We start from the raw sequence: 26,516 nt of genomic DNA on the forward strand, positions 1-26,516 counted from the left end.
TTTCACAACGTTGCTTCAACTTGCCAGTCCTTAGGGAGACCTCAACATTTCCTGGTGGCCTCCTCTCCAAGTATGAACAAGACCCGATATTAACGTGCTCGCTTTTAAATAATGCAGACGAGTCAATGCGGTGGCTAATTGTTATGCTTTAGAGCAGGCCTTAAGGGAACAATTGCTAGGTTCAAGTGAGGCACGGAGGCAAAAGTTGCATTAGATTAAAACTGCCCATTAGATTAAAACTGCCTTCCCCAACTTGGAGGCCTCCAGATGTGCTGGACTCCAGCTGCCACGCCAATCCATCCCAATCGGACGTCATGAGGTTGATAGATGCATCTAAAGGGGGAAAGGATGAAAGAAACGTTGGAAAAGGGAGGCGGCTCTAAATGAGAGATTATCCATTGTTTGGACCAGTGTTTCTCAAACTTGGCGACTTTAAGTCCTGTGGACTTCAACTCCCAGAATTCCCCAGCCAGCTATGCTGGCTGGGGGATTCTGGGAGTTGAAGTCCACAGGACTTAAAGTCGCCAAGTTTGAGAAACACTGGTTTGGACCAAGGGGTGTTAGTGGAAATTGTGTGGTCTTTCAGCAACAAAAACCAACAAAGGATTTGCTTTTCACTTTATCTTCATTTCAGTTCCTTCAATTCCAGCTGCAAATTCTATTGAACTTTCTCTCTTCTTTCAAAGGTTACACTGCCATCTACTGGTTGAGGAGGCTAAAGGCATCCGAGCCAGCATCCGTTCTAAAATTAGGCATTTTCAGCATCACAATTCTGACTTCCTTAATAGAAGCCCACAACGTTTTCTCAAATCGGTACTCGTTTTATATGGCGGTGGAGTAAAATCAAGCATCAATCTAGTCAGGAGTGTTATTGGCTGAATAAATGGAAGGTTTCCAATCTTCTTGCTTTGATAATAGAAAAATAGTAGAATTCTTTATTGGCCAAGTGGGATTGGACACACAAGGAATTGGCCTTTGGTGCAGATGCTCTCAGCGTACATAAAAAGAAAAGGTACGTTCGTCAAGAATCATAAGGTACAACCCTTAATGATAGTCATAGAGTACAGATAAGCAATCAAATCATATTAGGAAACGATCAATATAAATCGTAAGGATTCAAGCAACAAAGTTACAGTCATATGTGGGAGGAGATGGGTGATAGGAACGATGAGAAGATTAATAGTAGTGCAGACTTAGTAAATAGTTTGAACTTTGTTGAATAAACTTGCTATTATCAGAACCTACAATAAGGTGGGATTTGTGTATTATTGTACGTTAGCAGATTTATGGGAAAAGCTTAAAATGTTAAAGACGTCAAAATACCGTTGAATTATACAAGGTATTCCTCCTGTAGCAACTGCCTTGTTCAGCCACTGTTTGCAGCTTCCATGCTGATGGAAAAGTAACGTTGCAACCCATCCTGGATCTTTCTCGAAACTCCACGCCTGAGCACAAGGTAGGGTGATTAACCCATGTTTGCATCCTGTATTTTCCACACTCCTGGCTTAGCGGTTGTGTTTGCACAGCGGACTCAATCTCTGGCTGGCTTAAGCATAGGCTGAGACTATTGGTTAAGGCAGGGGTAGTCAACCTTTTTATACCTAACGCCTACTTTCGTATCTCTGTTAGTAAAAATTTCTAAACGCCCACCAGTTCCACAGTAATGGTGATTTATAAAGTAGGGAAGTAACTTTACTTTATAAAATTTATAAAGCAGAGTTACAGCAAACCCCTACCGCCCACCATGAAAGCTGGAATGCCTACTAGTGGGCGGTAGGGACCAGGTTGACTACCACTGGGTTAAGGTAAAGGTAAAGGTTCCCTTTGCACATATGTGCTAGTCATTCCCGACTCTATGTACTCATCTCTGTTTCAAAGCCGAAGAGCCAGCGCTATCTATCTATCTATCTATCATCTATCTATCTATCTATCTATCTATCTATCTATCTATCTATCTATCTATCTATCTATCTATCTATCATCTATCTATCATCTATCTATCTATCATCTATCTATCTATCTATCTATCTATCTATCTATCTATCTATTATCTATATCTATCATCTATCTATCTATCTATCTATCTATCTATCTATCTATTATCTATATCTATCATCTATCTATCTATCTATCTATCTATCTATCTATCTATCATCTATCTATCTATCTATCTATCTATCTATCTATCTATCTATCATCTTCTGAAACTCAAATCCTTTGGCCACCTAATGAGAAGAAAGGACTCACTGGAGAAGAGCCTCATGCTGGGAACGATGGAGGGCAAAAGAAGAAGAAGGGGAAGACAAGAGAATGAGGTGGCTGGATGGAGTCACCAAAGCAGTCGGCGTGAGCTTCAATGGACTCCAGAGGAGTATAGAGGACAGAAAGGCCTGGAGGAACGTTGTCCATGGGGTGGCGATGGGTCAGATACGATTACGCAACTAACAACAACAACAAAAACCAAACTGTATAGAAATACAATCTTAGCAGCCTTTAAGCTGTGTCTTCAATTCCCAGAATTCCTCGGCAAACATGTTTGGCTGGGGGGATTCTGGGATTTGAAGTCCACATGCCTTAAAAGATGCTAGGTTGAAAAACACTGGTGCACATTATTAGCCTGTTCCAGGCTAAATGGGGAGAGGGTTTGCTAAATGAGGCACCCTTGCCTTTTTTTTTCTAATCCCTTCCTCATAAACACCCCTCCCCATTTGGGGGCAGAAAGCCAGAGACCCTCCAAAATGGGTGGAACCCAAAGTAATCCAAAAACCGCAGTCTAAGTTAGAACATTTGGATGTCAGGGAATCAATGTGTTTTTTTTTTAAATTAAAGTCAGGCCTATCCCACCGAAGACCCCAACTCCTGAATCTGAATGAAACCCACCTAAGGGCTTCACTGGGGCTGTCCCATCAGAGCCCAAGGCATCCCTTGGGAACAGCAGCTGGAGGGGGTGGTGGAAGGCAGCCTGGGATTTCTGCGTGACGCCTTGGGTGTACTCCACGCGCATCATTTGCGCCTGTTTGGGATTTGGCTGGGGACTGGCACATTGTCCCCAACTTCCGTGCCGAAGGCAGCCGGGGAGGGGAAGCAGCTGGCTTGAGCTCCGGTAGGGAGCTGTCGCCGAAAATTGTTTCCCACGGCCTCCTGTCCTTCCTGCTTCTGCTGCTCTTGGCGCCAGGCCAGGCGTCCATTGGAGCAGATTTGGGAACGGAGAGAGGCCGGGGCAGTTGTGCTGTAATAACATCTTCATCTCCCCTCTTATATCAATAGCACTTAAGACTTATATACCGCTTCACAGTGCTTTACAGCCTTCTCTAAGCGGTTTACAGAGTCAGGCTATTGCCCCCCAACAATCTGGGTCCTCATTTTACTGACCTCGGAAGGAAGGAAGGCTGAGTCAACCTTGAGCCTATGAGGATCGAACTCATGGCAGTGAGCAGAGTGAGCCTGCAATATTGCATTCTAACCACTGGAAAGGAAAGGAAGGAAGGAAGGAAGGAAGGAAGGAAGGAAGGAAGGAAGGGAAGGAAGGAAAATGGCAATCCTGTATATTTACAGTATTGTAAATATACTTACGGTATATACTGCTTCACAGAGTTTTACAGGCTGAGTGAGATCGAACTCTTGGCTTTGGGCGGATCCAGCCTGTAATACTGTATTCCAACCACTGAGCCACCGGGAAAGGGAGGGAGGGAGGGAGGAAGGAAGGAGCAGCAATAGCACTTAGACTTATATACCGCTTCACAGTGCTTTACAGCCCTCTCTAGGCAGTTTACAGTGTTAGCATATTGCCTCCAATAATCTGGGTCCTCATTTTACCTACCTTGGAAGGATGGAAGGCTGAGTCAACCTTGAGCCTGGTGAGACTCAAACTGCCAAATTGAAAGCATCTCTTCTTCCAGGTGATTGGACAATCTCTGGTCTTGCCCAGCTGTGGCTGAAGGTTCCTAAAGGCTTAGGCCTTACTAGCTCTCAAAAGAAGAAGGGGAAGACAGAGAATGAGGTGGCTGGATGGAGTCACAGAATCTATCTATCATCTATCTATCTATCTATCTATCTATCTATCTATCTATCATCTATCTATCTATCTATCTATCTATCTATCTATCTATCATCTATCTATCTATCTATCTATCTATCTATCATCTATCTATCTATCTATCTATCTATCTATCATCTATCTATCTATCTATCTATCTATCTATCATCTATCTATCTATCATCTATCTATCTATCATCTATTTATCTATCATGAAACTCAAATCCTTTGGCCACCTAATGAGAAGAAAGGACTCCCTGGAGAAGAGCCTCATGCTGGGAAAGATTGAGGGCAAAAGAAGAAGAGGACGACAGAGAATGAGGTGGCTGGATGGAGTCACAGAATCTATCTATCATCTATCTATCTATCTATCTATCTATCTATCTATCTATCTATCTATCATCATCTATCTATCTATCTATCTATCTATCATCTCCCTCCCTCCCTCCCTCCCTCCCTCCCTACCGTATCTATCATCTATCTATCTATCATCTATCTATCTATCTATCATCTATCTATCTATCTATCTATCTATCTATCTATCTATCTATCTATCATCTATCTATCTATCTATCTATCATCTATCTATCTATCTATCATCTATCTATCTATCTATCTATCTATCTATCATCTATCTATCTATCATCTATCTATCTATCATCTATTTATCTATCATGAAACTCAAATCCTTTGGCCACCTAATGAGAAGAAAGGACTCCCTGGAGAAGAGCCTCATGCTGGGAAAGATTGAGGGCAAAAGAAGAAGCGGACGACAGAGAAGGAGGTGGCTGGATGGAGTCACAGAATCTATCTATCATCTATCTATCTATCTATCTATCTATCTATCTATCTATCTATCTATCTATCTATCTATCATCTATCTATCTATCTATCTATCATCTATCTATCTATCATCTATCTATCTATCATCTATTTATCTATCATGAAACTCAAATCCTTTGGCCACCTAATGAGAAGAAAGGACTCCCTGGAGAAGAGCCTCATGCTGGGAAAGATTGAGGGCAAAAGAAGAAGCGGACGACAGAGAAGGAGGTGGCTGGATGGAGTCACAGAATCTATCTATCATCTATCTATCTATCTATCTATCTATCTATCATCTATCTATCTATCTATCTATCTATCATCATCTATCTATCTATCTATCTATCTATCATCTCCCTCCCTCCCTCCCTCCCTCCCTCCCTCCCTACCGTATCTATCATCTATCTATCTATCATCTATCTATCTATCTATCATCTATCTATCTATCTATCTATCTATCTATCTATCTATCTATCTATCATCTATCTATCTATCTATCTATCTATCATCTATCTATCTATCTATCATCTATCTATCTATCTATCTATCTATCATCTATCTATCTATCATCTATCTATCTATCATCTATTTATCTATCATGAAACTCAAATCCTTTGGCCACCTAATGAGAAGAAAGGACTCCCTGGAGAAGAGCCTCATGCTGGGAAAGATTGAGGGCAAAAGAAGAAGAGGACGACAGAGAATGAGGTGGCTGGATGGAGTCACAGAATCTATCTATCATCTATCTATCTATCTATCTATCTATCTATCATCATCTATCTATCTATCTATCTATCTATCTATCTATCATCTCCCTCCCTCCCTCCCTCCCTCCCTACCGTATCTATCATCTATCTATCTATCATCTATCTATCTATCTATCATCTATCTATCTATCTATCTATCTATCTATCTATCTATCTATCTATCTATCTATCATCTATCTATCTATCTATCTATCATCTATCTATCTATCTATCATCTATCTATCTATCTATCTATCTATCTATCTATCATCTATCTATCTATCATCTATCTATCTATCATCTATTTATCTATCATGAAACTCAAATCCTTTGGCCACCTAATGAGAAGAAAGGACTCCCTGGAGAAGAGCCTCATGCTGGGAAAGATTGAGGGCAAAAGAAGAAGCGGACGACAGAGAAGGAGGTGGCTGGATGGAGTCACCGAAGCAGTCGGCGTGAGCTGAAATGGACTCCATGGGATGGTAGAGGATAGGAAGGCCTGGAGGAACATTGTCCATGGGGTTGCAATAGGTCAGACACGACTTCGCAACTAACAACAACAACAACAACAACTTGGATTTCTCTTTCTCTGGCTGCTGTGTATCTCTCAAATAATCCCCCTGCAAAACATGAGTTTAATTGGAATCATTCTTTTTTCCCCCTGCCCTGATAATATTCCATAGCACTGGAAGTGAAGCAACCCCCCCATCGCCCCCCCCCCCTCCCAGGTCCCCATCTTTTTCCCATGCAAATCCTAAAAATAATATAAAGCACATTCCAGCTTCCTCTAGCAACAATGAACCGGCAGAGCGGCCTCCGTGAGAAAGGCCAAATTTGTTTTTCCTGGGGTATATAAATAGAACTTTTCCTCAAATATGGGATGTTGAATCAGAAAGGGGGGGGAGGAGGGATGAGAGCCACTGGCTTCGTTTGAACTTGGGTTTCAAAATGACTTTGAATTCCTCCCCCCCCAAAGGGAGCTGTGTTTGATAGAGGGAAAGCTATAGCAAACCAGACCAATTAGTCTTTGGAACATGGGCTGGGCTCATGTGTAAACCAGAGTTGAACAAGCCATGGGTGCCATGTTAGGGGTAGGTTCCGGTACGGTGCAACAGGGCCCAGCGTCTCCCACATGCATATGTGCAGCACACGTGCTTGCGTCCTTACCTCCGTGACGCCTCCGCAACGCTCCAGCTGCTCGGTGGAGTGTCGCGCAGGAGCCTTACGCTCTGTGCGTGGAAGCGCCAGAGTTCAAATACAGGTAAGGAGCTCGGGCGGGTGGTTGGGCCTCCGGAGCACCGTACTGGAACGGTACCGGGTGCTCCCGGCAGGCACCGGTACGCCCAGACCAGGCCTCCCTATCCTCTATCATCCCTCCGATCACGCTTTGCTCGCACAAGCACGAAGCCGAAGGCACCAGCCTGAAGATGGCGAGTGGGACCTTGTCGAAACATTGCCAAGACAATCTCAATCTTACGAGGGAAAAGACCCGAATACAAGCAATATATATACATATACATATGTATATATATTGAATATATATATATTCAGTTATGTATATTGAATATACATATTCAGTTCCATTCCCAGTAAGGGTGACAAGAGCTAAATAGGTTGAAATAGATCTATACTAGTCTCCCTTTATTTATTTATTTATCAGCACAATATACACATACATACATACATATACACACACACACACATATATACATACATACATATATATATCTCACATATATATCACGTATATCACATACACACGTATAAAAGCAGGCCTATAAACAAAGGTAAAGAGACCCCCACAGCTGAGCCTCAGCAGTTTCCCCGGGACTCCCCACGTGCCTCCTCCCTCCGGCCTTCCCAGCGGCGCCTGCGCAGTACGCCCGCGAGGCGGTGTCTCCGCCCCCCCTCCCTCCCCCCCCGCGTCTTTGTTTCGAGCGGCCTGTTTCCCAGGCAGCCTGGCGGCGGAGGGGGCGTGGCTATGCAGATGAGCGACAGGGCGGGCGGCGGCGGCGGCGGCGGCATCGGCTCTCGCTTCGTTTCGCCAGCAGCCCAGTCGTCGGTCGGAGCTCGGCCCTCGCTCGCCCACGGAGGAGCTGCTGTGAGGGCTGAGAGCGAGCGCCTCCTCCCGAGCCCCGAGGATGATAAACACCCAGGACAGGTACGGGGAGGGTGGGGGGGGGGAGAGGGAGGCTGGGCGGGGGGGGCGGGAGGGGGGGGCGAAGGCCCGGGCCTACCTCCTCCCTCCCCTCCCCCCCTTTTTTTGCGGGGGGGCTCCCTAAGCATCCCCCCTCCCACGCTGGCAAGAGAAAGGGCGTGGGGGGGGGCTTCAAAGGGAAAGGGGGGCAAAGGGGGTGGGGGTCGCGGAGGGGGGGAGGGAGAAGGTCTGTCCTTGCCCCTCCCTCGGGCTTTCCTCCCCCCCCACCGGGGGAGGAGGGGCTCTTTGCTGGGAGCCCAAGAGGAGAGAATGAAAAGTGGGGGTGGGGGGGGCGAGAAGAGGAAACAAAAACAACAGCAGCAGGCCGGAGGGGGGCGGGGCGGCGCTGCTGCTCCTCCGCACGTCCACACCGCCCGGGGGGGGAGAGAGAGAGGGTGGGGGGATCCCCTCCCCCTCCTTGGACCCCGGAGCCTAGGAAAGGGGCTGCTGCTATACCCCCCTCCCCGGTTCTCCCCCCCTCTTTTGCCCCAGCTGGGAGCACGTTTGCAGGCATGCATGTATGCACACCTACATATGTCCCTGGGTTGCAAAGCTTTCACTTTTTAGCTTTCTCCCCCCATGGGGGTCGCCCACGGATTCTCCTCCCCCTCATTGGCTTATTTGGGTTGCAAAGGCTGCTCTGGGGGGGTCTCCTGGCCAGCGAGGGGGAGGGGAGAAGGGGTTACAGGGAGGCAAGGTTTGGGTGTCAGGTCTTTTGAGTTCCAGGGAATAGAATAGAAAATACAGTTGGAAGGGGCCTTGGAGGTCTTCTAGCCCACCCTGCTTAGGCAGGAAACCCTACACCACTCCCGACAAAGGGGTATCCAACTGTGCCTGCCTAGAAGGGAGGCAGGTGGTGGGTGAGAAATTCTGCTTTGGCTAACAAAGAAGCCCGTCTGGGCCAAAGAGGGGGCGAATGGGGGATGGTTCTGGGCATCCTGGCACACACCACACACATCCTTTGTGAAGGTCCAGTCAGTAGGGTAGGGTTGGATTGCAGGAGTGATCAGGGAGCTCTGACCGACTGGACAATACCTGGAAATCAACAGGTGGACTAAGGAAGGAAGAGGTGGCTTGGACTACTTGGCTGAGGTCCAAAACTTGTTCTCTGTATTGGGAGAAGACCTTGTGTGTGTGTTGTGTTTTTATTATCGTTAAACAATTGGAGTGTCTGTTGTGACTCAGCCTGGGGTGTAGAAGTTAGGTTCCTGTCAATCTCCTCCCCCCCCCCCCCCCCCGGAAGTTAAAGGCTCAAGTTGGCAGGTGCCTTTGGAGGCCCTTCCCAAGAGCAGCCAAGTCCCTGCTTGGGCTTGATGGGTACCAGGTTTCCCCAGGGTGGGATAGATAGCAATAGCACTTATATACCACTTTACAGCCCTCTCTAAGCGGTTTTACAGAGTCAGCCTCTTGCCCCCAACAATCTGGGTCCTCATTTTACCCACCTCGGAAGGATGGAAGGTTGAGTCAACCTTGAGCCGGTCAGGATCGAACTCCTAACTGTGGGCAGAGTGAGCAATACTGCATTCTAACCACTGGGAAGGAAGGAACAGCACTTAGACTTATATATCGCTTCACAGTGCTTTTACAGCCCCCTCTAAGTGGTTTACAGAGTCAGTATATTGCCCCCAACGATCCAGGTCTTCATTTGACCGACCTTGGAAGAAAGATGGGAAGGCCGAGATGATAATATTATGCGAAAATGATCCCCAATGCTGGGATCCTTACGTTGGCATGGGTAATAGCTGCTGTACAGGAGGCCTTTTATGCTAGGAAAATAAAAGATGGGCTTGTGTTTTGAAATTGGCTATGTTTTCTGGGGGAATTGCTTTTTTCCCTGATCTGCTTTTTCCTACGATAAAAGCATCCATAGCTACACCCAAGATTGTACATGCTGCAGGAGGAGCATGAAAAGGAGTTGTCACTTGGATGGAGAAAGAGATCAAACACACCTACGGTCTGCTTTATTCCCCCTGCACTCCTACAACCTTTTTTGCAGTCCAAAGTATGCAAAGTAATTTGGATTGCAGAAAGCATAAGTCAGCTGCATGTTAGTCTCCTTCCAACATGATAATTCGTACCTTGTGGGGTTTTATTATATAGTAGTTTTGCATTGGACAGAAGTCAGTAATTATTTTTTGGAAGGTGTTTGCATATATTTTCCTTGAATTCGTGTAGGTTTCCTGGAAGTGTTTATCTGCAGGCAGTTTTGGGAGCGGAGGGAAAGTTGTGCCTGCCTAAAAGCACAATTTACTTCCTAATATTACTGAAGGAAGGCAGAATTCTGTCTGCAGCAGTTTGAGAATTTGAAGGGATAAATGCTATTTTAGCAGCTTATGGAATGAGCGTCTTCAAGCTGAGAATTGAATTTAAAGGATCAGGCTCGCTTCAGCAACAGCTTTTCAGAGAAATGCAGCTCCCCCTTCCTTCCAAAACAAAATGCTAATATCTTTAGGAAAGTGGCGGTGGCGAAAGTTTTATCTTAACTCTAAACATTTGCAAGTTAAGCTTCCACTTTAATTGGCAAGCACTGTGTGATTGAAATGGTTTGCAAAACAGGAAGGTTGTTTATTTACAGTTGCTGCAAGGAAGGGTTTCTTCATCTTATGGAGGCTATGAGTAATTGGCGAACTTTAAAAATGAAAGTCCAGAGCTGATCCCTAAATTTATCTGAAATGTAATGCAGGTCAAAATATGAGGTGGTGGTTAATTGTTAAATCTGGGTGCTGCCTACCCACAAAGCTCTCATCGGGGAGGGTTTTGTAATCTACTTAAGACCTCTGGTGTTACGTAAACGGTGAAGTAATTCCATGTCTCCAGAGGCCTTGCAATCAGGTCAGCGATAGGGGTGGGAAACGATCCTTTTAACTGTACAATTTATAAACTCCACGTAAACTTATTTGCAAGTGTCCCTCCCTCTTTAAATAGGGATGCAGTGGCTAAGAGGCCGAGATTATTGATTAGAAAGGTTGGCAGTTTGACGGTTCGAATCCCTAGCGCCGCGTAACGGAGTGAGCTCCCGTGACGTGTCCCAGCTCCTGCCAACCTAGCAGTTCGAAAGCATGTAACAAATGTAAGTAGAAAAATAGGGACCACCTTTGGTGGGAAGGGAACAGCGTTCCATGCACCTTCGGCGTTGAGTCATGCCGGCCACATGACCACGGAGACGTCTTCGGACAGCGCTGGCTCTTTGGCTTTGAAACGGAGATGAGCACCGCCCCCTAGACTCAGGAACGACTAGCACATATGTGCGAGGGGAACCTTTACCTCCCTCTTCAAAGTGTCAGATCCAAGTAATTTTAGAAAAAAAAAACCCATCAGGTTTGGCATAGCAACTATAAAATATGTTTTTCATTGTTCAGCCACTTCTCTTTTACCCCTATCTGCAAAACACTTGTTTTTTTCTATCTCGGGTTTTCCTCTGCTTGCAAAAACAGCGCTTGAGGAGTTGAAACTGTAGAGGAAGTTTGGCCTTGGGAGTTAAACATCCACTCTGTTTTTAGAGAGTTTTATATACAATCCTTTGTATTTATCAGTCTGTTTCCCACGCTGGGCATGTGTCTGCCAGGAAGTGTTTATAATTCATACACTTGGATTTTCAAAAGACTGCACCTTTATTCTCCGTTCAAAACAGGAAAATATAGGCCAGCCAGTATGACGCGTTGGGTTGGTTAGCGTGTTGATAATTCAGAATTTGAACACCTCTTTTCTCAACTTGGTACCTTGTGTAATTGGGAGAAAAGTATTCAGAATTTACATCCAACAAATTATTCTCTTTGTTTTTGTTTTTTGGCGCTTTCGAGTCAGTGTTGATTCCTGGCGACTGCTTGGACAAATCCCTGGGATTTTTTTGGCAAGGTTTTTCGGAAATGGTTTGTCCTTCCCTCTTCCTTCCTAGAGGCTGACAAAGAGCAACTAGTTGAAAATCACCCAGCGTGCTTTGTGCCCAAGGCAGAACTAGAACTCCTGGTCTCCCAGTTTCTAGCCTGATGCTTTAACCCAGGGATGTCCAAACTTGGGAACTTTAAGACTTGTGGACTTCAACTCCCAGAATTCCCCAGCCAGCTATGCTATGCTGGCTGGGGAATTCTGGGAGTTGAAGTCCACAAGTCTTAAAGTTCCCAAGTTTGGACACCCCTGCCTTAACCACTACACGAAACCCTGCTGGTGCGGAATTCACCATTCACAATACATTTAGGAAGGAAGCCTGCTCTTCATTATGCATAAATAGTGTTACTTCTTTTTTTAAAATAATAATAATAATAATAATAATATGCAAAGCAGGATTCAGCAGTCGTAAAGAAGCTAAAATCAAGCAGATGTCACACTCATTTACTAGGACTCCTCTAAACCTTGCAAACCAGTCTTGTTTCATACACCGTGCCTCAAAAATCCATGACACATTTTCAGAGTGACGGATCTAATCTCGATTGCGCCATTAATGCCATGCTTGTGTTCTTTGAGAAGACTACAAGGCTGTCTGGTGGGCTCAATTCTCTCAATTTCGTTTTCCGGTTTGGAAAAAACGAAGGAGAGAAGCAACGTAGAACGGAGGAGAAATTTCCTGACAGTTAGAACAATTAATCAGTGGAACAACTTGGCCTCCAGAAGTTGTGAATCTTCCAACACTGGAAGTTTTAAAGAAGATGTTGGATAGCCATTTGTCTGAAGGGGTGTAAGGTTTCCGGCCTAGGCAGGGGGTTGGACTAGAAGACCTCCAAGGTCCCTTCCAACTCTTTTTCTGTTATTCTGTATTACTATGGAATGGAAGAGTTTAACTGTCTGTCACACACACACACACGAAAATTAGTTCATGTTCATGTATTCATCAGTGGTGAGTCTAATCTTAATGAAAAAGTCTCGCCTGCTTGCCTGCTTGCCTGCTATTAGTTCAATTGTCAGGCTGGTTAAAACATTCCTGGATGTAGCCGGTATTAGGACAAATTCCGTGACATTCATAGATAGCCAGTGGAACTGACTAGTAAACTACCTGTGTGGTTACAGAACGGATGCATTCCGAGCGGGACTCATCCTAGTCAGTTGAGTTACGATCTCCATCCTTGGCAACTTTTAAGACTGGCAAGGGGAATTCTGGGAGTTGAAGTCCACAAGTCTTAAAAGTTGCCACGGTCGGACACGCCTGCTTATAGGGCTTTGATCCAGGAAGAATGAACTACTTCCTGCTGGTAGTCGATGGTGGGGATCTTAATTTTCATGGCTATACTTGGATTTTCAAGCTTCCTCCAAGCAACAATAATGCTGTATTGTTGAGCGGAGTAAACAAGCAGATCTGCCAGCTGTATTGGAGGCTATGGCGGGGAGGGGTGGACATCCCCCCCCCCCCCATAGTCTAGCATTATGCTTTCCCAGTCTCTGCCAGACACCAGCCTGACAGAAGGGCTGTTTTTTCAGTCAATTATTGCAGTGAATGTGGATGATGAGGACCGGCCAAAGTCGGTTGTGTGCAAACTCCTTTGCTAGCAGCTTCGGTTGCAGCTGCTTTGTTAGCACTAAATGGGCAGAGTGAATTTGGGATTAAAAAGAAATGATTGTTGTTGTTGTTGTTGTGAACAAGCTGCTTGACTTCCAATTTAGCCCTCGGTTGGAGGTGCTGCCGCCTATTTTAATTGTGTTCCATTACAGGTAATTGAGTCCCGCTCTACAAGAACAGGCCAGCTCAGTTTTGAAAATGACCGTATTTTTCGGCGTATAAGACGCGCCAAGGTTTTGAAGAAGCATTTTTTTTTAAAAAGTAGGTAGGTAGGTAGGGAGAGGGAGAGAGAAATACAGTAGGTAGGGAGGCAGAGAGAGAGAGAGTAGATAGGTAGGTAGATGTTTCCTGGTGTATTTATCCATGGGCTGGAGAAGGAAATCACTGTACAACCTACAGCACCTAAGGATTTGTTTCTGCTGGCACAGCACTTGATCAATCTAATTCTCACCAACCACTCTAACTAAAAAGCTTTCTGAAAGGGGGGGGGGAAGTCTCTCCAAAATGGCCCATTTTTCGTGAAAACGGGCCCGGTTTTTTTTTCCAAATAAAAGGCATGAATAGCCTGGGGAGGTGGGGGGGCTTGCAGAGTGCTCTTGGGGACGGGGGACGGGGGGGGGCAAAAAAAGAGCAAAGAACGGCCCGTTTTTTGTGAAAACTGGCCCGCTTATTGTCAAAAATATTGCATGCATAGCCTTATGGAGGCTTATAGAGTGCTGCTGGGGGCTGGGGGGGGGGAGCAAAAAAACAGTCCATTTTTTGCTCATTTCTGCCCTCCCCAGCCCCCAGGAGTTCTCTGAAAGCCTCCATAAGGCTAGGCACGGCCATTTTGGTGAAGGGGGCGGGGCTTCAGGAAGCAAAAATAATAATAATGCTGTATTCGATGTATAAGGCGCACCCAGATTTTCAGCCTCTTTATTGAGGAAAAAAGGTGCGTCTTATACTCCGAAAAATACGGTAGGATTGCTAAGGAGGTGCCTGATCCAGGTGTCCTGATTTAGGCAGCAAAGTACAGGTAGCCCTTGGCTTCCGGTCAGAATTGGGCCCAAACTTTTTGTGGTTAAGTGAGACGTGTGTTAAGTGAGTTTTGCCCCATACCTTTCCTGCCACAGGAAAGGGAATCGCTGCAGTTGATAAGTTAGTCATCCAGTTGTTAAGTGAACCTGGCTTCCCCATTGGCTTCTTGTCAGACGGCTGCAAAAGAGGATCACATGATCGCGGGGATGTTGCAAAGGTTTAACTGTGAAAAACGGTCATCGGTCACCTTTTTCAGTGCCGTTGTAGCTTGAGAGCTGATGTGCCGAAGACAAATTCCTTGTGGGTCCAATCACACTTGGCCAATAAACCTATTCTATTCTATTCTATTCTATTCTATTCTATTCTACTATTCTATTTTATTCTATTCTATTGCCACTAAATGAACTGTTGTGTTTCGAGGACTACCTGTAGGCGCAACTGGCATCAACATATGTTTGAACCGGTTTTGGAGGCTGTGAGAGAGAGAACTGCAAAACGATACTAGAGACCGTAAAATGATACTCCTTTCATCCCAGATTCTGCTTGTTTTGTCTACAAAGTTTAGAAAATACAGCGTGAGTTTGCAGGTGTTTTCTTGGAACGTCCTTAAAAGATACTCCTAGTTCTGAGCGAAAGGAAAGATAACTCATAAAATAAGCAATGTTGTGCATTATAGCTTAGCCTCGTGGCCTGTTGGGAAATTACAGTGTCTGTTTTTACAAAACATCAGTGTGTCTCGGCACCAGTTCAAAGGACGTTGCAGCCAGCTGCACCTGTGTAGGTGTTCTATGGAATAGATTGAGACAGGGCGTGGCATGGGAGGGGCACTGTTAATACCTATATTGTATCTTTGCTGCCAGATTGAGATTTCTCCTTAAACGAGTACAAGGCTGTAATTAAAATAGGATAACCAAAAGCATGAGAAGGATGCAGCCTAGCAATTACCTCTCAACCTTGGCCACTTAAAGGTGGGTGGACTTCAACTCCCAGAATTCCCCAGGAGAATTCCCGAGAACTGAAGTCCACCCATCTTTAAAAAGGTGGCCAAGATTGAGAAACTCTGAAGTGTAGGACACACACAAAAGCATTGAACGGCCTCCGCTCGGCAGATAACGTGGGTGGCGCATTGCCTAAGTATTAAAATATTGCATGGTTGAACCGTCGCAAGAGCCTTAGCTTGCTTCTGGGAAATGGGTAACCCAGCCCCTCCTTTTTTTGAAACACCTTGTTGCTCTGCTATTTGTTTTTTAAAAAAATGTAGTGGTTAGATTGTGGTCTTTCGGCCAGTAGAAAAATGAACTGCTCAGATTATCTCCTGCAAAGGCTGCCTTTAACTTGATCTAGTGGATAACCACCAGGATGTTACACTCCTGAGTCTCGTTTGAATCTTGTGGTTCTGACCTTTGTGCTTTTCTTCTTCTTCTTCTTCTTCCAGGAGTATCTTACCTTTGAGTAACTGCCCCCAGGTACCGTGCTGCAGGCACATTGTTCCAGGGCCTCTGTGGTGCTCCTGATGCCCCTCACCCACTGTCGAAGATCCCCGGTGGGCGAGGGGTTGGCAGGGATCCTTCTCTTTCAGCTTTGATATATAAGGTGAGTACTAATTCTGCATCTCCTGGGCTTTTTGCTGCCAGACAACTTTGCTTTATAGAAACTCCCAAGAACCTTCTGAATATTTCTCATTTCTGTGTCCTCTCTCTCTCCCCCCCCCCTCGCCCCCACCTCCATTCATAGCACTGTGTAAATCAAGCACGCTACTTCTGGAAGCTCATTATTTTGGGGGCCAGTTGCCTTGGAGATCTTTTTAAATAAGCGACTTCTGGTACTTTTTCTGGCACCTCTCGGTGTTAATTGCTGTGTTGCATTTTTTTATTTTATTTTTTCAAAAAAAGAATCCAACATGTGAGAAAATCTAATGAAAGGGTGCTCTGCGTCAGGTCAGTCAGTGAAGATTTTGAGTTCACGAAATGAAGAAAACAAGTTACGGGTTCCAATTTTTCCCCTAGGGTGATCTTCGGTAATCATCCAACTGCTATTCTCCCCGGAGCTCAGTTTCCACCACGCTTACAAAGCGAATACTGAATCATAGGCTCCTAAATACCTTCTAACTTGGGTAGCAAAAATAATGAGGCAAATGAAGAACGTTCCAATGATGAAATTTTTGGACAGCGTAGAAGTATCTAGGGCAGGGATGGCTAACCTTTTCCGGACCGAGTGCCCAAAGCGTGCCCGCCCAAACCCCCAAAATGCAATGTCCGTGCGGTCCCACTCCCCACGCATGCATGCACAGGCAGAAGACACCTGATGACCAGCTGGACCTAGGGACAAATTTATAGGTATTAAGAGAGATTTCCTCTTATGTTAGCAAGGAGAAGGGTCTCTTTTGATCCTGAAGCATAAATGGGCTGTTACAGCCACAAGATTTGGCTGCCCCATCAAAAGGAACATCACTACGAGGCTTAGAGATGGATGGTATTCTGGATTCTTAGAAGCGGGTTGGTAAAAATCAAAAATATGCAAAGGCCAAGTTTTTTTCCTTATTTTTCTACGGCTGCTTAATGGTCAGTTCCCCAATTCCCGTCTTGCATAAAGTATAAGACGGAGCAGCTATCAAGGATGGTGCTTGTAATATATCGACACAATTTCTTTGGCTGCCAAGGCTGGATTTTCCTAAGACCATTTCTGTTAGCCTAAGCATTTTTGAAGAAGCGTGAACTTTGTTCCTTTCTTTCAATGAAGTGGGGGGTACTTATTGGAGATGATTTATTAAATTAACTCAGTTTGGTCATTGAAGGCGGCGAGTTGAAGCCTTATGATTGTTCTTTAAAAAAGCAGAAGCACGCTTCCCATAGCAATGAGGAATCGGAGAACTTATTGCTCCTTACTTGTTCTAACCTTTGAAAATGTCTTCTCTCCCCCCCCACACCCCCTTTCTTAAAGGATGAGAAGCTCACTGTTAACCAAGATCTTCCAGTGCATGATGGGAAACCACATATTGTCCACTTCCAGTACAAAGTTACGGAAGTGAAGGTCTCCTCCTGGGATGCAGTGCTATCCAATCAGAGTCTTTTTGTGGAAATTCCTGATGGCTTATTAGCTGATGGGAGCAAAGAAGGGTAAGACATGCGCAAGACTCGCACAGATTACGCCCCAAGGAACGCAGTCACCTGTAGGAACAGGTTGCACGCTCCTGACTACTCCTACAAGTGCTGTGCAGAGATTTTTCTCTCTTTAAGCTCCTAGTACTGTGATGGCGAACCTATGGCATGCATGCCCGAAGTGGCACGCGGACCCATGTTGCCTGCCACCTGTGATGTCGCCTGTTCCTCTTCTGGGTTTCTGGTGCACATGTGCGCATGATGATCAGCTGGCTTTTGTGCATGTGGCAGTGCTGGAAACTGGAAGACCTGGTCTTCCATTTTCTGGCGTGAGCATGCGCGACGGCCAGCTGATCGTTGCACGCACATGGGCACCAATAACTGGAGGACTAGCTGGCGTGCTGGAAACCAGAGGTTCATTTCCCAGTGTGCGCATGCCTCCTGGGTAACTCCTCTTCTGGGTTGCAACCCAGACGAGTGCACAAAGTGCTTGCGCTCGCTCGCTTGCTCCCTTTTTGGCACGTGGTGCCTGAAAGATTCGCCATCACGGTCCTAGTATTTTGAAAAGGGGGGGGAGGGGGGCATCAGTCCTGCCAGTGAATATTATTTGCCACCCAAAGCAGCTCACGCCGTTACATTTTCCCTTCGGCTTAAGCGGGCTGGAACCTTTCCAGTTATAAAAATGCCCCAGCTCGTTTATTCTTTCCTTTTGTCATAATTCTCTGATCGGGCGGCATTTCCCCCGTCAGCGTGCTTTTTAAGTACAATTGCATAACTGATTAATTATAGCTGGCTAAAATAAGCAGCTTGGAAGTTATAATTAAAATGGATGCTAACCAAATCCCTTTTAAGTTAAAATCTCTGCTGCTTTTCGCCTCCGATTAAAACCTTGCTGATCTGCCGCTTGCTCGATCGGTTAGCCAGGGTACCCTTGGACCAAAGCGAGAAAAGCAGGTTGTCCTGTGCCGAGTAATTTCCATAAGGCTATTAAATGGATCACTTGAAAGCCGTCTGCAATGTGACACCATTCCCCAACGCAGGCCTTAGAGAAGATTGTTAGAGCTTAATATTTGTTCAAGGCTAGCTACAAAAGATATGGTTATGGAGGCGTTGGGTACATTTATACCCTCCAAGGTTATGGCTTATACATCTCCCATCCCACTGCCTACGAGTGGGACGTAGCTTGGTCTGAAGAACCAAAACGCCCCCTTGCCCCTCCCCGGACACATCTTCTGTGGTGATAACTCTTGTGATAACAGTCTACTGGTGTTCAAATGCAAACTTCAAATCCAGAGTCCGACAAATGATATAGTATAGGACAGCGATGGCGAACTTTTTGGCTCGCGTGCCAAAAGCGTGGGGAGTGCAGGGGGATTGTGTATGGGCGTGCTACACCTATAATGTAATGCGCAAACCCCTGAGCACATGACAGGCGCTCCCCCCTCCCATTTTTTGCATGCTTTTTTCATCCTCCCCAGGCTTCAGAGGCTTTATAGGAGCCTGGCGAGGGCAAAAACAGCATCCCCCCCCCCCGCCCCGAGGCTTCAGGAACTTCCCTGAAGCCTCCGGAGCGCAAAAAACCCCAGCCCTATGGGCAAACAGGAAGTTCGGGAATGGACTTCCGGTTTGCTTGTAGGGCTGGTTTAATCCCTGAAGGCTCCGGAGGGCTTAAACTGGCCCTACAAGCAAACCGGAAGTCCATTCCTGAACTTCCAGTTTGCCTGTAGGGCTGGGTTTTTGTGCTGAGGGGGGAGGGCTGTTTTCGCTCCCCCCAGGTTCCTATAAAGCCTCTGGAGCCTGGGGAGGGAGAAAAATGGCCTCAAAAAAAGGCTAAATGCCTTGCGTGCCCTGACAAATGGCCCCAGGTGCCACCTGTGGCATGCATGCCATAGGTTCGCCATCCCTGGTAAAGGATTTCCTGCCTGAGTAGGGGGTGGGACTAGAAGACCTCTGAGGTCCCTTCCAACTCTGCTAATCTGGTCTTCTGTAAATGTCCCCATTTCTCTTTGGATTTCTGTTCTACACAGCTGTGCAAATAACCAGTCAGCAAGAACGCGTGGTTAGTCTCTTGACCGACTTCCCTTCCCCACATACTGCGCAGCCTGTCTTCCTTGGCACGCTCTTTCTTGCCCAAGTATTAGTGCCGAGAGTGGGGGGGGGGGGGACGATACACAATTGCAGGGATGCGCCTTCCGCGATGAATATGATGGAATTATTTAGAAGTTTAGCTGAGTTGTTTTCTCCCCACCTGCCAGATTATTAGCGCTGTTGGAATTTGCTGAAGAGAAAATGAAAGCAAGTTATGTCTTTATTTGCTTTCGAAAAAGCAGAGAAGACAGAGGTGAGTGTTCTCGCATCCTCTCCTTTCATGCATGCAAACATTAGCAGCAAAGTGGGTCTCATTCTTTCTCATTTGTGGGAGTGGATTTTCTCCTTCCAATTGAGTATAAACGATTCAGGGGTATAATTGCTACCAAGAGCGGTTTAAATTGCCAGCATAATTTTCTCCCCCCTAAATTTCTGTGGTAAGAGTCAGGTTTCCAGGTCGGAGTATCTGCTGAATGGCAACAAGAAGCAGTATGCATCCCTCTTGATGCGCTGCGCATGGGCTGCGCCACTGGCAGCTCTCATCACGAGCACAGCAAACTCCCCTTCGTTCATAATGGGACTTCGATGAATTGATTGATTGGACGGCATATAGGTAGTCAACAGTTCATTCAGGTTACAATTTCAATGTAACCTTCAAAGTTACAACGGCACTGAAAAAAGTGACCGATGACCATTTTTCACACAACTGTTGCAGCATCCCGTCACATGATCCAAATTCAGGCGCTTGGCAGCTGATTCACATTTACGACCATTGCAGCATCCCAGGTCATGTGACCTTTGGCAACCTTCCTACAAGCAAAGTCCATTCAGATTCATTTTAACAACGGGGTTACTAGCTGGACCTCGGCAGTCATTCGCTTAATAAAAAATGAACCAAAGCCACTTACCCAATTCTTGCTTAGCAACAGAAACGTTGGGCCCAATTGTGATCGTAAGACAAGGACTACCGGTATTCTAGGGCCAGTAACCAATCAGCTTGCAACACGGGACTGAAAACTAGGAGGGACTACACTAAAGTTACACAAAGGATAGGACTGGCTTGGGAAGCCTCAGCAATTTGAGTTGTGCCCTATGCAAACAGAGATTCAGAGCATTTGCTCAGCATTGATCTGATCTTCCGCATTTCCTTCTGTTTTCGCAGCTCCGTTACTGAAGACATTCAGTTTTCTGGGTTTTGAAATTGTGAGGCCTGGTCATCCTTGTGTCCCACCACGGCCAGATGTGCTGTTCATGGTCTACCCCCTGGATCAGGTCTCTTCCGATGATGACGATTAGACCTAGTGCAGCCTTTCAGTGGGGCCTGGACATGGTTCGAGGACGAGAGGGGGCTAAAAGGCCTCTTCTGAGGAAAGGGAAAACAAAATTCTTCTGGACTGAAACTGCATTTCTTATTGTTAGAGTGACCTGTATATCTTCTGAGTTGACTTTTCCATTGAAATGTGTTACCTAGCGAATAATATAAAGTCTGCACATGTAATTGCACAATAGTAAATGGAAGGTAAATGGAGCTCTGGGGCTCGCTCTTAAGCTAGCCAAGACATCCTGCCCAGCCAGCCACCCACAGACGGTGGCTGCGGAGCCCACAGACGGAGAGAGGGAGAAGCCTCAATTGCTTGTTACATAACATGTTGGGCTTATCTATTAGTTTGGATATTTGGCTTTCATTTCAAATGCATATTTATATGTTCACTCAGACTCTTAAGGGTGGGGGGGATGTTTTGAGTGTGGAAACATGAGAAACATTCACTTTCTTGCTTTGGTTCTTTTTTTGGGCAAAGTAGATGATGGGCTAACCAATGCTCTGGGGTTCTGAGAAACTCTCTATCCTCTTTCCGGCTTTTATTAGGTTAGTATTTTAACTCTAGCGCAGCTTCATTGAGGAGGAGGAGGGAGTGTGAAAGAAGGATGCCAAGCCAGCCTTGCCTCTGGAAGTGGAACTTTCAAAAGAATTGGGGGCAGCCTTGTGTTCTGCCGTGGGATCAGGTGGGATCCCTGATCTGTTCTGCTGTGGGATCAGGCGGGGAAATGGAGAGAGAATCAAGTCAAATCAACCCCCCCCCCCCCAACCCCTTTATTTTTTTTGGAAGACCATCACACACTGAAGTCTATGGATTACGGAAACATCCTAGGCAACTTGACTTGACACTTAAAGACTTCCATCTTACGCATCCTCAAAATGCTTCGGAAACTTTCCTTAAAAGTAGTTTGTGTAATCGAGATCCCCTGTCCTCATCCGCCCTTCAAATCCCCCCCTCCCCTGGGAATATTAGATGACTGCTATCATGCTTACCTTTCTTTTCAAACAGCCAATTCCTTCAAACTTCATTCACAATATACAATTCTAAAAACTCCTCTTTGTCTATTTACTTGTGTTGTACAAAGCACTTTTTTTTTTTTTTGCCTCTCAGGCATTCGTCTTGTGCAAAATGGGAGCCATCTGGTTATCGCAGAAGGGAAGCCCTTAAAAAACAACCACCTAGGAGTGCACCATAAGCTGCCTCTTTGGAGGAAATTCTTAGTATCCAGTTATGGTCTGTGTCTTAATTTGCCTCGCTGCAGGGCAGTGTAAGTTATTTTTCAGCCTTAAGGGCCTGCTGGCTGAAGGGGAGTATCATCATCATCAGATTTTGGGCTGGTTTCTGTACTGGGGTGGGGGCAGGGGGGGACAACGTAGGACCGATGACCAAGGGGATGAAACAAAACTCTGCATCCGCTCGCCGTTTTTGCTCATAAAATGTCAGCTCTCACAACTACAGACTTTAATATTAGCCATAACCTGAACATTTATTGGCGTAACCTATTGATAATGGAAGGGAGAATAGACAATAGAATAGGCAGGCAATGGAAGAGAAGATACTCCTCACATAGGTTTGTCATTTAGAGTTACCTGGCTATTTGATAAGCAATTTAATCTGCACAGTCCAGTTAATGGAAAACCACCTTGCGACATGAGAGAACCAACAATTCCTTGAGCCAAGAATTATACGCCAGTTGGACCACTTGGTAAAGTTGGCTTCTATATTTACCACACTTTTTGACCGATGAGGCTATTTGTATGCCTTTAAATTTAAATTCTTGAATATATTGCCCTTGCAAGTTAGGGCACCTCACTTGTTCTGCTTGCTTTCTCGTCTTTGGTTGAATGACACTTAAAACCAACAATATCACTGCTGTTTGTGGAAACAAGCATAGCTAGCTAGATCCTAAATTGCATTGGCCTCTTAATCTTTAAAATACTTGGGATTCCTGTTTTCCGGATTTCTAGCCTACTGTATATAAAAGAATTGTAGCTTTTTAAATTCAAGCTTTAAAATGTCCCCTATTTCTTTTGTTTCAATGTGGTTACAAGAACTGCTTTTCAGCAAATTGTTCCTTTCATCCAACTTGAATTAATCTTTATAGAGGAACAAATTCACATTTAAAAGACATTTCTACTGAACCCCAGGAAATAGTCCAATAAAATTCAGAGTCTTTGATCAAGGGCTATATTCAAAATGCAATTTTTGAGGAAAGGGGGGGGGGAGAATTCAACCTCCCCATTGTTACATTTACAAGTAAGCTTGTTCTATTTAGGAAGGTACATATTTGGCAGAGAATAAAAATATTCACTGGTGCTGCCAAGTTTTCTTCCCTTCATTTGTTACTACCGGTGTTTATCTCATCCCGAGTGTAGGAAAAAAAGAAAGCTCACTGAGTTGGAACTTTAGCCATGATGATACCCAGTTTGCAGAATCGTCGTTCGTGGATATTCTCAGCTTGTTACAACTTCCTTGCAGTTGATATTAGATGAGTCAATAAAACATCCTACAGCGCCTTGGTTCAAAAGCCTTTTGGGGAGGGTTTGGATACATAGATATCTTCCACGAATCTAGCTCCCCCCCCCCTTTGCTTGTGACCTATGTTAAAAGCCATACGACAACTGAATTCTTGGCATTAAAGGTGCAAAAACCCACGGCGGCTTATTCGGTTCTCAGGCACATCTTCAGATTGAGCTGTTATCCAAAGTGCAGAACTCCACAACCCTTGTGCCTATCCACATCTGCAGTTCTATTTATCCGTGGAATACCAGATGGGAAAGGGCCAAACATGAAATCAATTTGCTCAAATATCGATTTTTGAGCGAGGAATATGAAACACTTCCCCACCATTTCCACTCCTGGTTTGTTTAGTTTTTTAAACACTGGCTTGTGTTTTCCTCTAGGTTATATCTTTGGTTTTTAATTCTCTACTCAGGAAGTTCTGCAAAGCAGGGGCGGGGGGGGGGGGGATTCCTAGTGAACATTAGACTGCAAAGAGCTGCCTGCTTACTAGATTGATCCAGCTGCCCAGGACAGAAGGCTTGGCCTCCATGCAACCTGCACAACTTCAGAAGCAGCCTGGAAACTGAACGTGTCTTTCTACCCCAAGTTGGGAGGTGCACTAATGTCAGTTAAATAATTTTTTTTTTTTACACAAATATGACTTATCTGTATTTTTTTTAAAAAAACAACAACAGCAGCAATACACTAACACCAATACAAACAAAAGGCCAAAGCTTTGCATGCACCCAACAGGCAAAAGATCCTGCAGCTGAGGTAGGGCATTTCTTACATGAATATCTTACCTAGTAAGGTCAGGAGCATAAAGTTGGGCCCGGAAGAAAACTCATCTCATTTTTGACAAGCGCTTGCTACAACGTGGTGCTTCTGTAAAAGGCCTCCCCCTCAAAGTAAGGTAACCCTGAGGTTTACTCACAGACGCCGTGCCTCTCGTCAGGAGTTTGCACGGCTCGTATTTTGGCTGTTGTATTTTGTGCCTACCTGAGTCACGAATTCATAAAACCACGTCAAGGTGGTGAGCGCTCCCTCTACTATGGAGTGTTCTCACACGGGACTACGCTGGCAAGAAAAGGCTTGCAACCTCCCAACGCTCTTGCCTTCGAGGCCGTCCTGTTGTCTGGGCCGGGGGGGTGGGGGGGTCCCAGGTCATGGTTCTAAGGCAACTCTCGGAAGCCCTCCTCCCTGCGGAAGATCGGGAAGGCCAAGCGAGTGCCACGGCAGGCTTCGCAATGTGCTTTTAAGACGGGGGGATCGCTGTCGAACGAGACTTGTGCTGGGGCTAAGCAGCCTCTGCTGCTGCCCCCTCCTCCTCCTCCAGGACACTCTGACGAAGCCACGCGAGGCCTCGAGCTCGGAAAGGGGGGGGGGGGAGAAAAAAAACCCGACAAATTTCAAACAATTCCTTTTTACAGTATATACAAAGTCCAAGAGGCAGAGGGTGGCCTCGCGCGACATACAGACGGGAACAGAAAAGACAAGAGCTGGGAACTGGCACCGCTGAGACAGACGTACACAGCACCCTGTTCCTTAAGAGTCAGCAGGGGAGGGCAAGACTGGGCCCCCTTTTACCCTTCCAACTGACAGGCCTGCAGGGGGCGGGGGGGGGAGGAGCAGAGCTCCAGTTAGATGGGTCCCGCAAGGGGGCACTGGCAAGGGGCGGGGAACGAGAGGCGGCCAGGCAGAGGTCCGGCAATGCACAGAAAGGGGCCTCTCCGCTCTGCACGCCAGCCCCGGGGGGGCATTCAGCTGGGGGGAACTGCTTCTTGCCTGCTCGCCCCTGTAAGAAGCTGCAAGCGCAGCAGGGCTTTGCAGGTGGCTGGCCGGTTGCTAGGCGTGCCCTCTGTGGTCTCAGCAAGGTCAAGGCTTGGTGGTTTCACAGCTGCAGGGCACAGCCGGCCCCTCGCTTCGTTCCTTGCCGAGAAGGGAGGGTTTTCCAGGCGTGGGGAAGGGCCCAAAAAACCTAGCAGCCCTGCCCAGGCAATCGCGACCACGCCGTGGCAGCCAGGCTCCCTTCCTCTGTGCAAAGGGCTGGGGAAGACAGGAGCAACAGGCGCCCTTCAAGCAGAGGGGAGCTACCTGACTGCTGGGCCACAGTGGGAGGGGGCCCCCCTCCCTCCCCGACAGAAGCAGGACCAGCCTGCCCAAAGGCCATATTGTAGCAGTACTGAGAGGCTGTTTGTGCCGGGGAGCAAAGCGGTGGCTGCCTTGCCCCAGGCAAGTCTGGCCAGCAGGGAGAGGGCTTAGAAAAACGGCTGGTGGGACGGCCTTTCGGAGAGCAGCAGGCCCCCAAGGCAAAGTGCTACAGAAAAGTTCGGTAACCGTTCCTGACCGAGAAACGTACATAGGCTTACTCGGGCTCGTGGCAGCCCCGGTGGAGGGCCTCCCTGTTTCCTCCTCCCCCAGTTTCCCCAGGCCGGCGTGAGGCAGGAGGGCCTCGTCCTTGCGGTGCTCTTTGCGAGAGTCCACCTACCTCCTTGTGCCAGGTGACTAGTTCTCACCAATGAAAAAGAGTTGGGAAAGAAAAAAGAAAAAAAAAAGAACCCCAAACCCACCATCTGGACGTTCTTTTCGGCCAACTCTGGAGTAGCTTTCTCGGCTGCAACCCAGGAACAAGGGGAGTGGAACTGAAAACTCAGGTGGCTTCTGTCACCCTGAACGCTTCTTCCTCCCCAAACGTTATTTCCAAAAGTCCTGTGATGTCACACCGCTCGGCCCACCGTCCCCGTCCTCTTCCCCAGAAGGGTTCTGGAAAATGGCCAGTTCACCCCAAGTCTAGATGAATAAATATTTCGGCAAGTCCCAGCTCCATCACTCACTCATAACGGGGCTCAGTATGTGTGTGTGTGTGTGTCTGTGTCTGTGTTCAACAAGGGAGGGGCAGAGTCTGCATCACGCTGTGGCCGGACCATCAAGCAGAACAATCAACACCATTCAACTGATGCCTTAATGCAGTTTCCAGCGCTTCCTCATGTGAGCCAGTCACATGTCTTGGTACAGCCCGGGGTTACCTTATCAGTCATGTCCTGTTGCAAAGAGAAGAAAGAGAGAAGGGAGGGGGGGGAGTGTCAGCAAACTCTCAGCCACAGGGTGGAGCCAGAGTAACAGCAGCTGGGAAAGATCTGGCCTTCCCAGCTGGAGAAGCAGGTGGGTTTAGAACAGGGGTCGGCAACCTTAAACACTCAGAA

The 26,516-nt window shown here is 46.5% G+C and overlaps 2 protein-coding genes across 3 annotated transcripts in view; one reads left to right on the forward strand and one right to left on the reverse strand.

Annotated features, from left to right (window-relative positions):
* Window positions 1-6,400: 6,400 nt before the first annotated feature.
* OAZ2 (ornithine decarboxylase antizyme 2) lies at window positions 6,401-25,841 on the forward strand (the record flags this gene model as incomplete). Its single annotated transcript, XM_081964508.1, is given in 8 exon segments — window positions 6,401-6,422; window positions 6,799-6,865; window positions 7,558-7,776; window positions 15,742-15,817; window positions 15,819-15,899; window positions 17,247-17,422; window positions 19,660-19,745; window positions 20,655-25,841. Coding segments are annotated over 8 exon segments (861 nt in total). The 3' UTR covers window positions 20,789-25,841.
* ZNF609 (zinc finger protein 609) overlaps window positions 24,721-26,516 on the reverse strand; it is a 69,789-nt gene continuing 67,993 nt past the window's right edge. For both annotated transcript variants that reach the window (XM_081964446.1, XM_081964447.1), the window contains exon 10: window positions 24,721-26,354. The gene's annotated coding sequence lies outside the window, so the exon portion shown is untranslated. The remainder of the gene's footprint in view (window positions 26,355-26,516) is intronic.

The sequence above is a fragment of the Natrix helvetica genome (genome assembly GCF_964273705.1).
Source record: "Natrix helvetica genome assembly, chromosome: 12".
Classification (NCBI taxonomy): Eukaryota; Metazoa; Chordata; class Lepidosauria; order Squamata; family Natricidae; genus Natrix; species Natrix helvetica.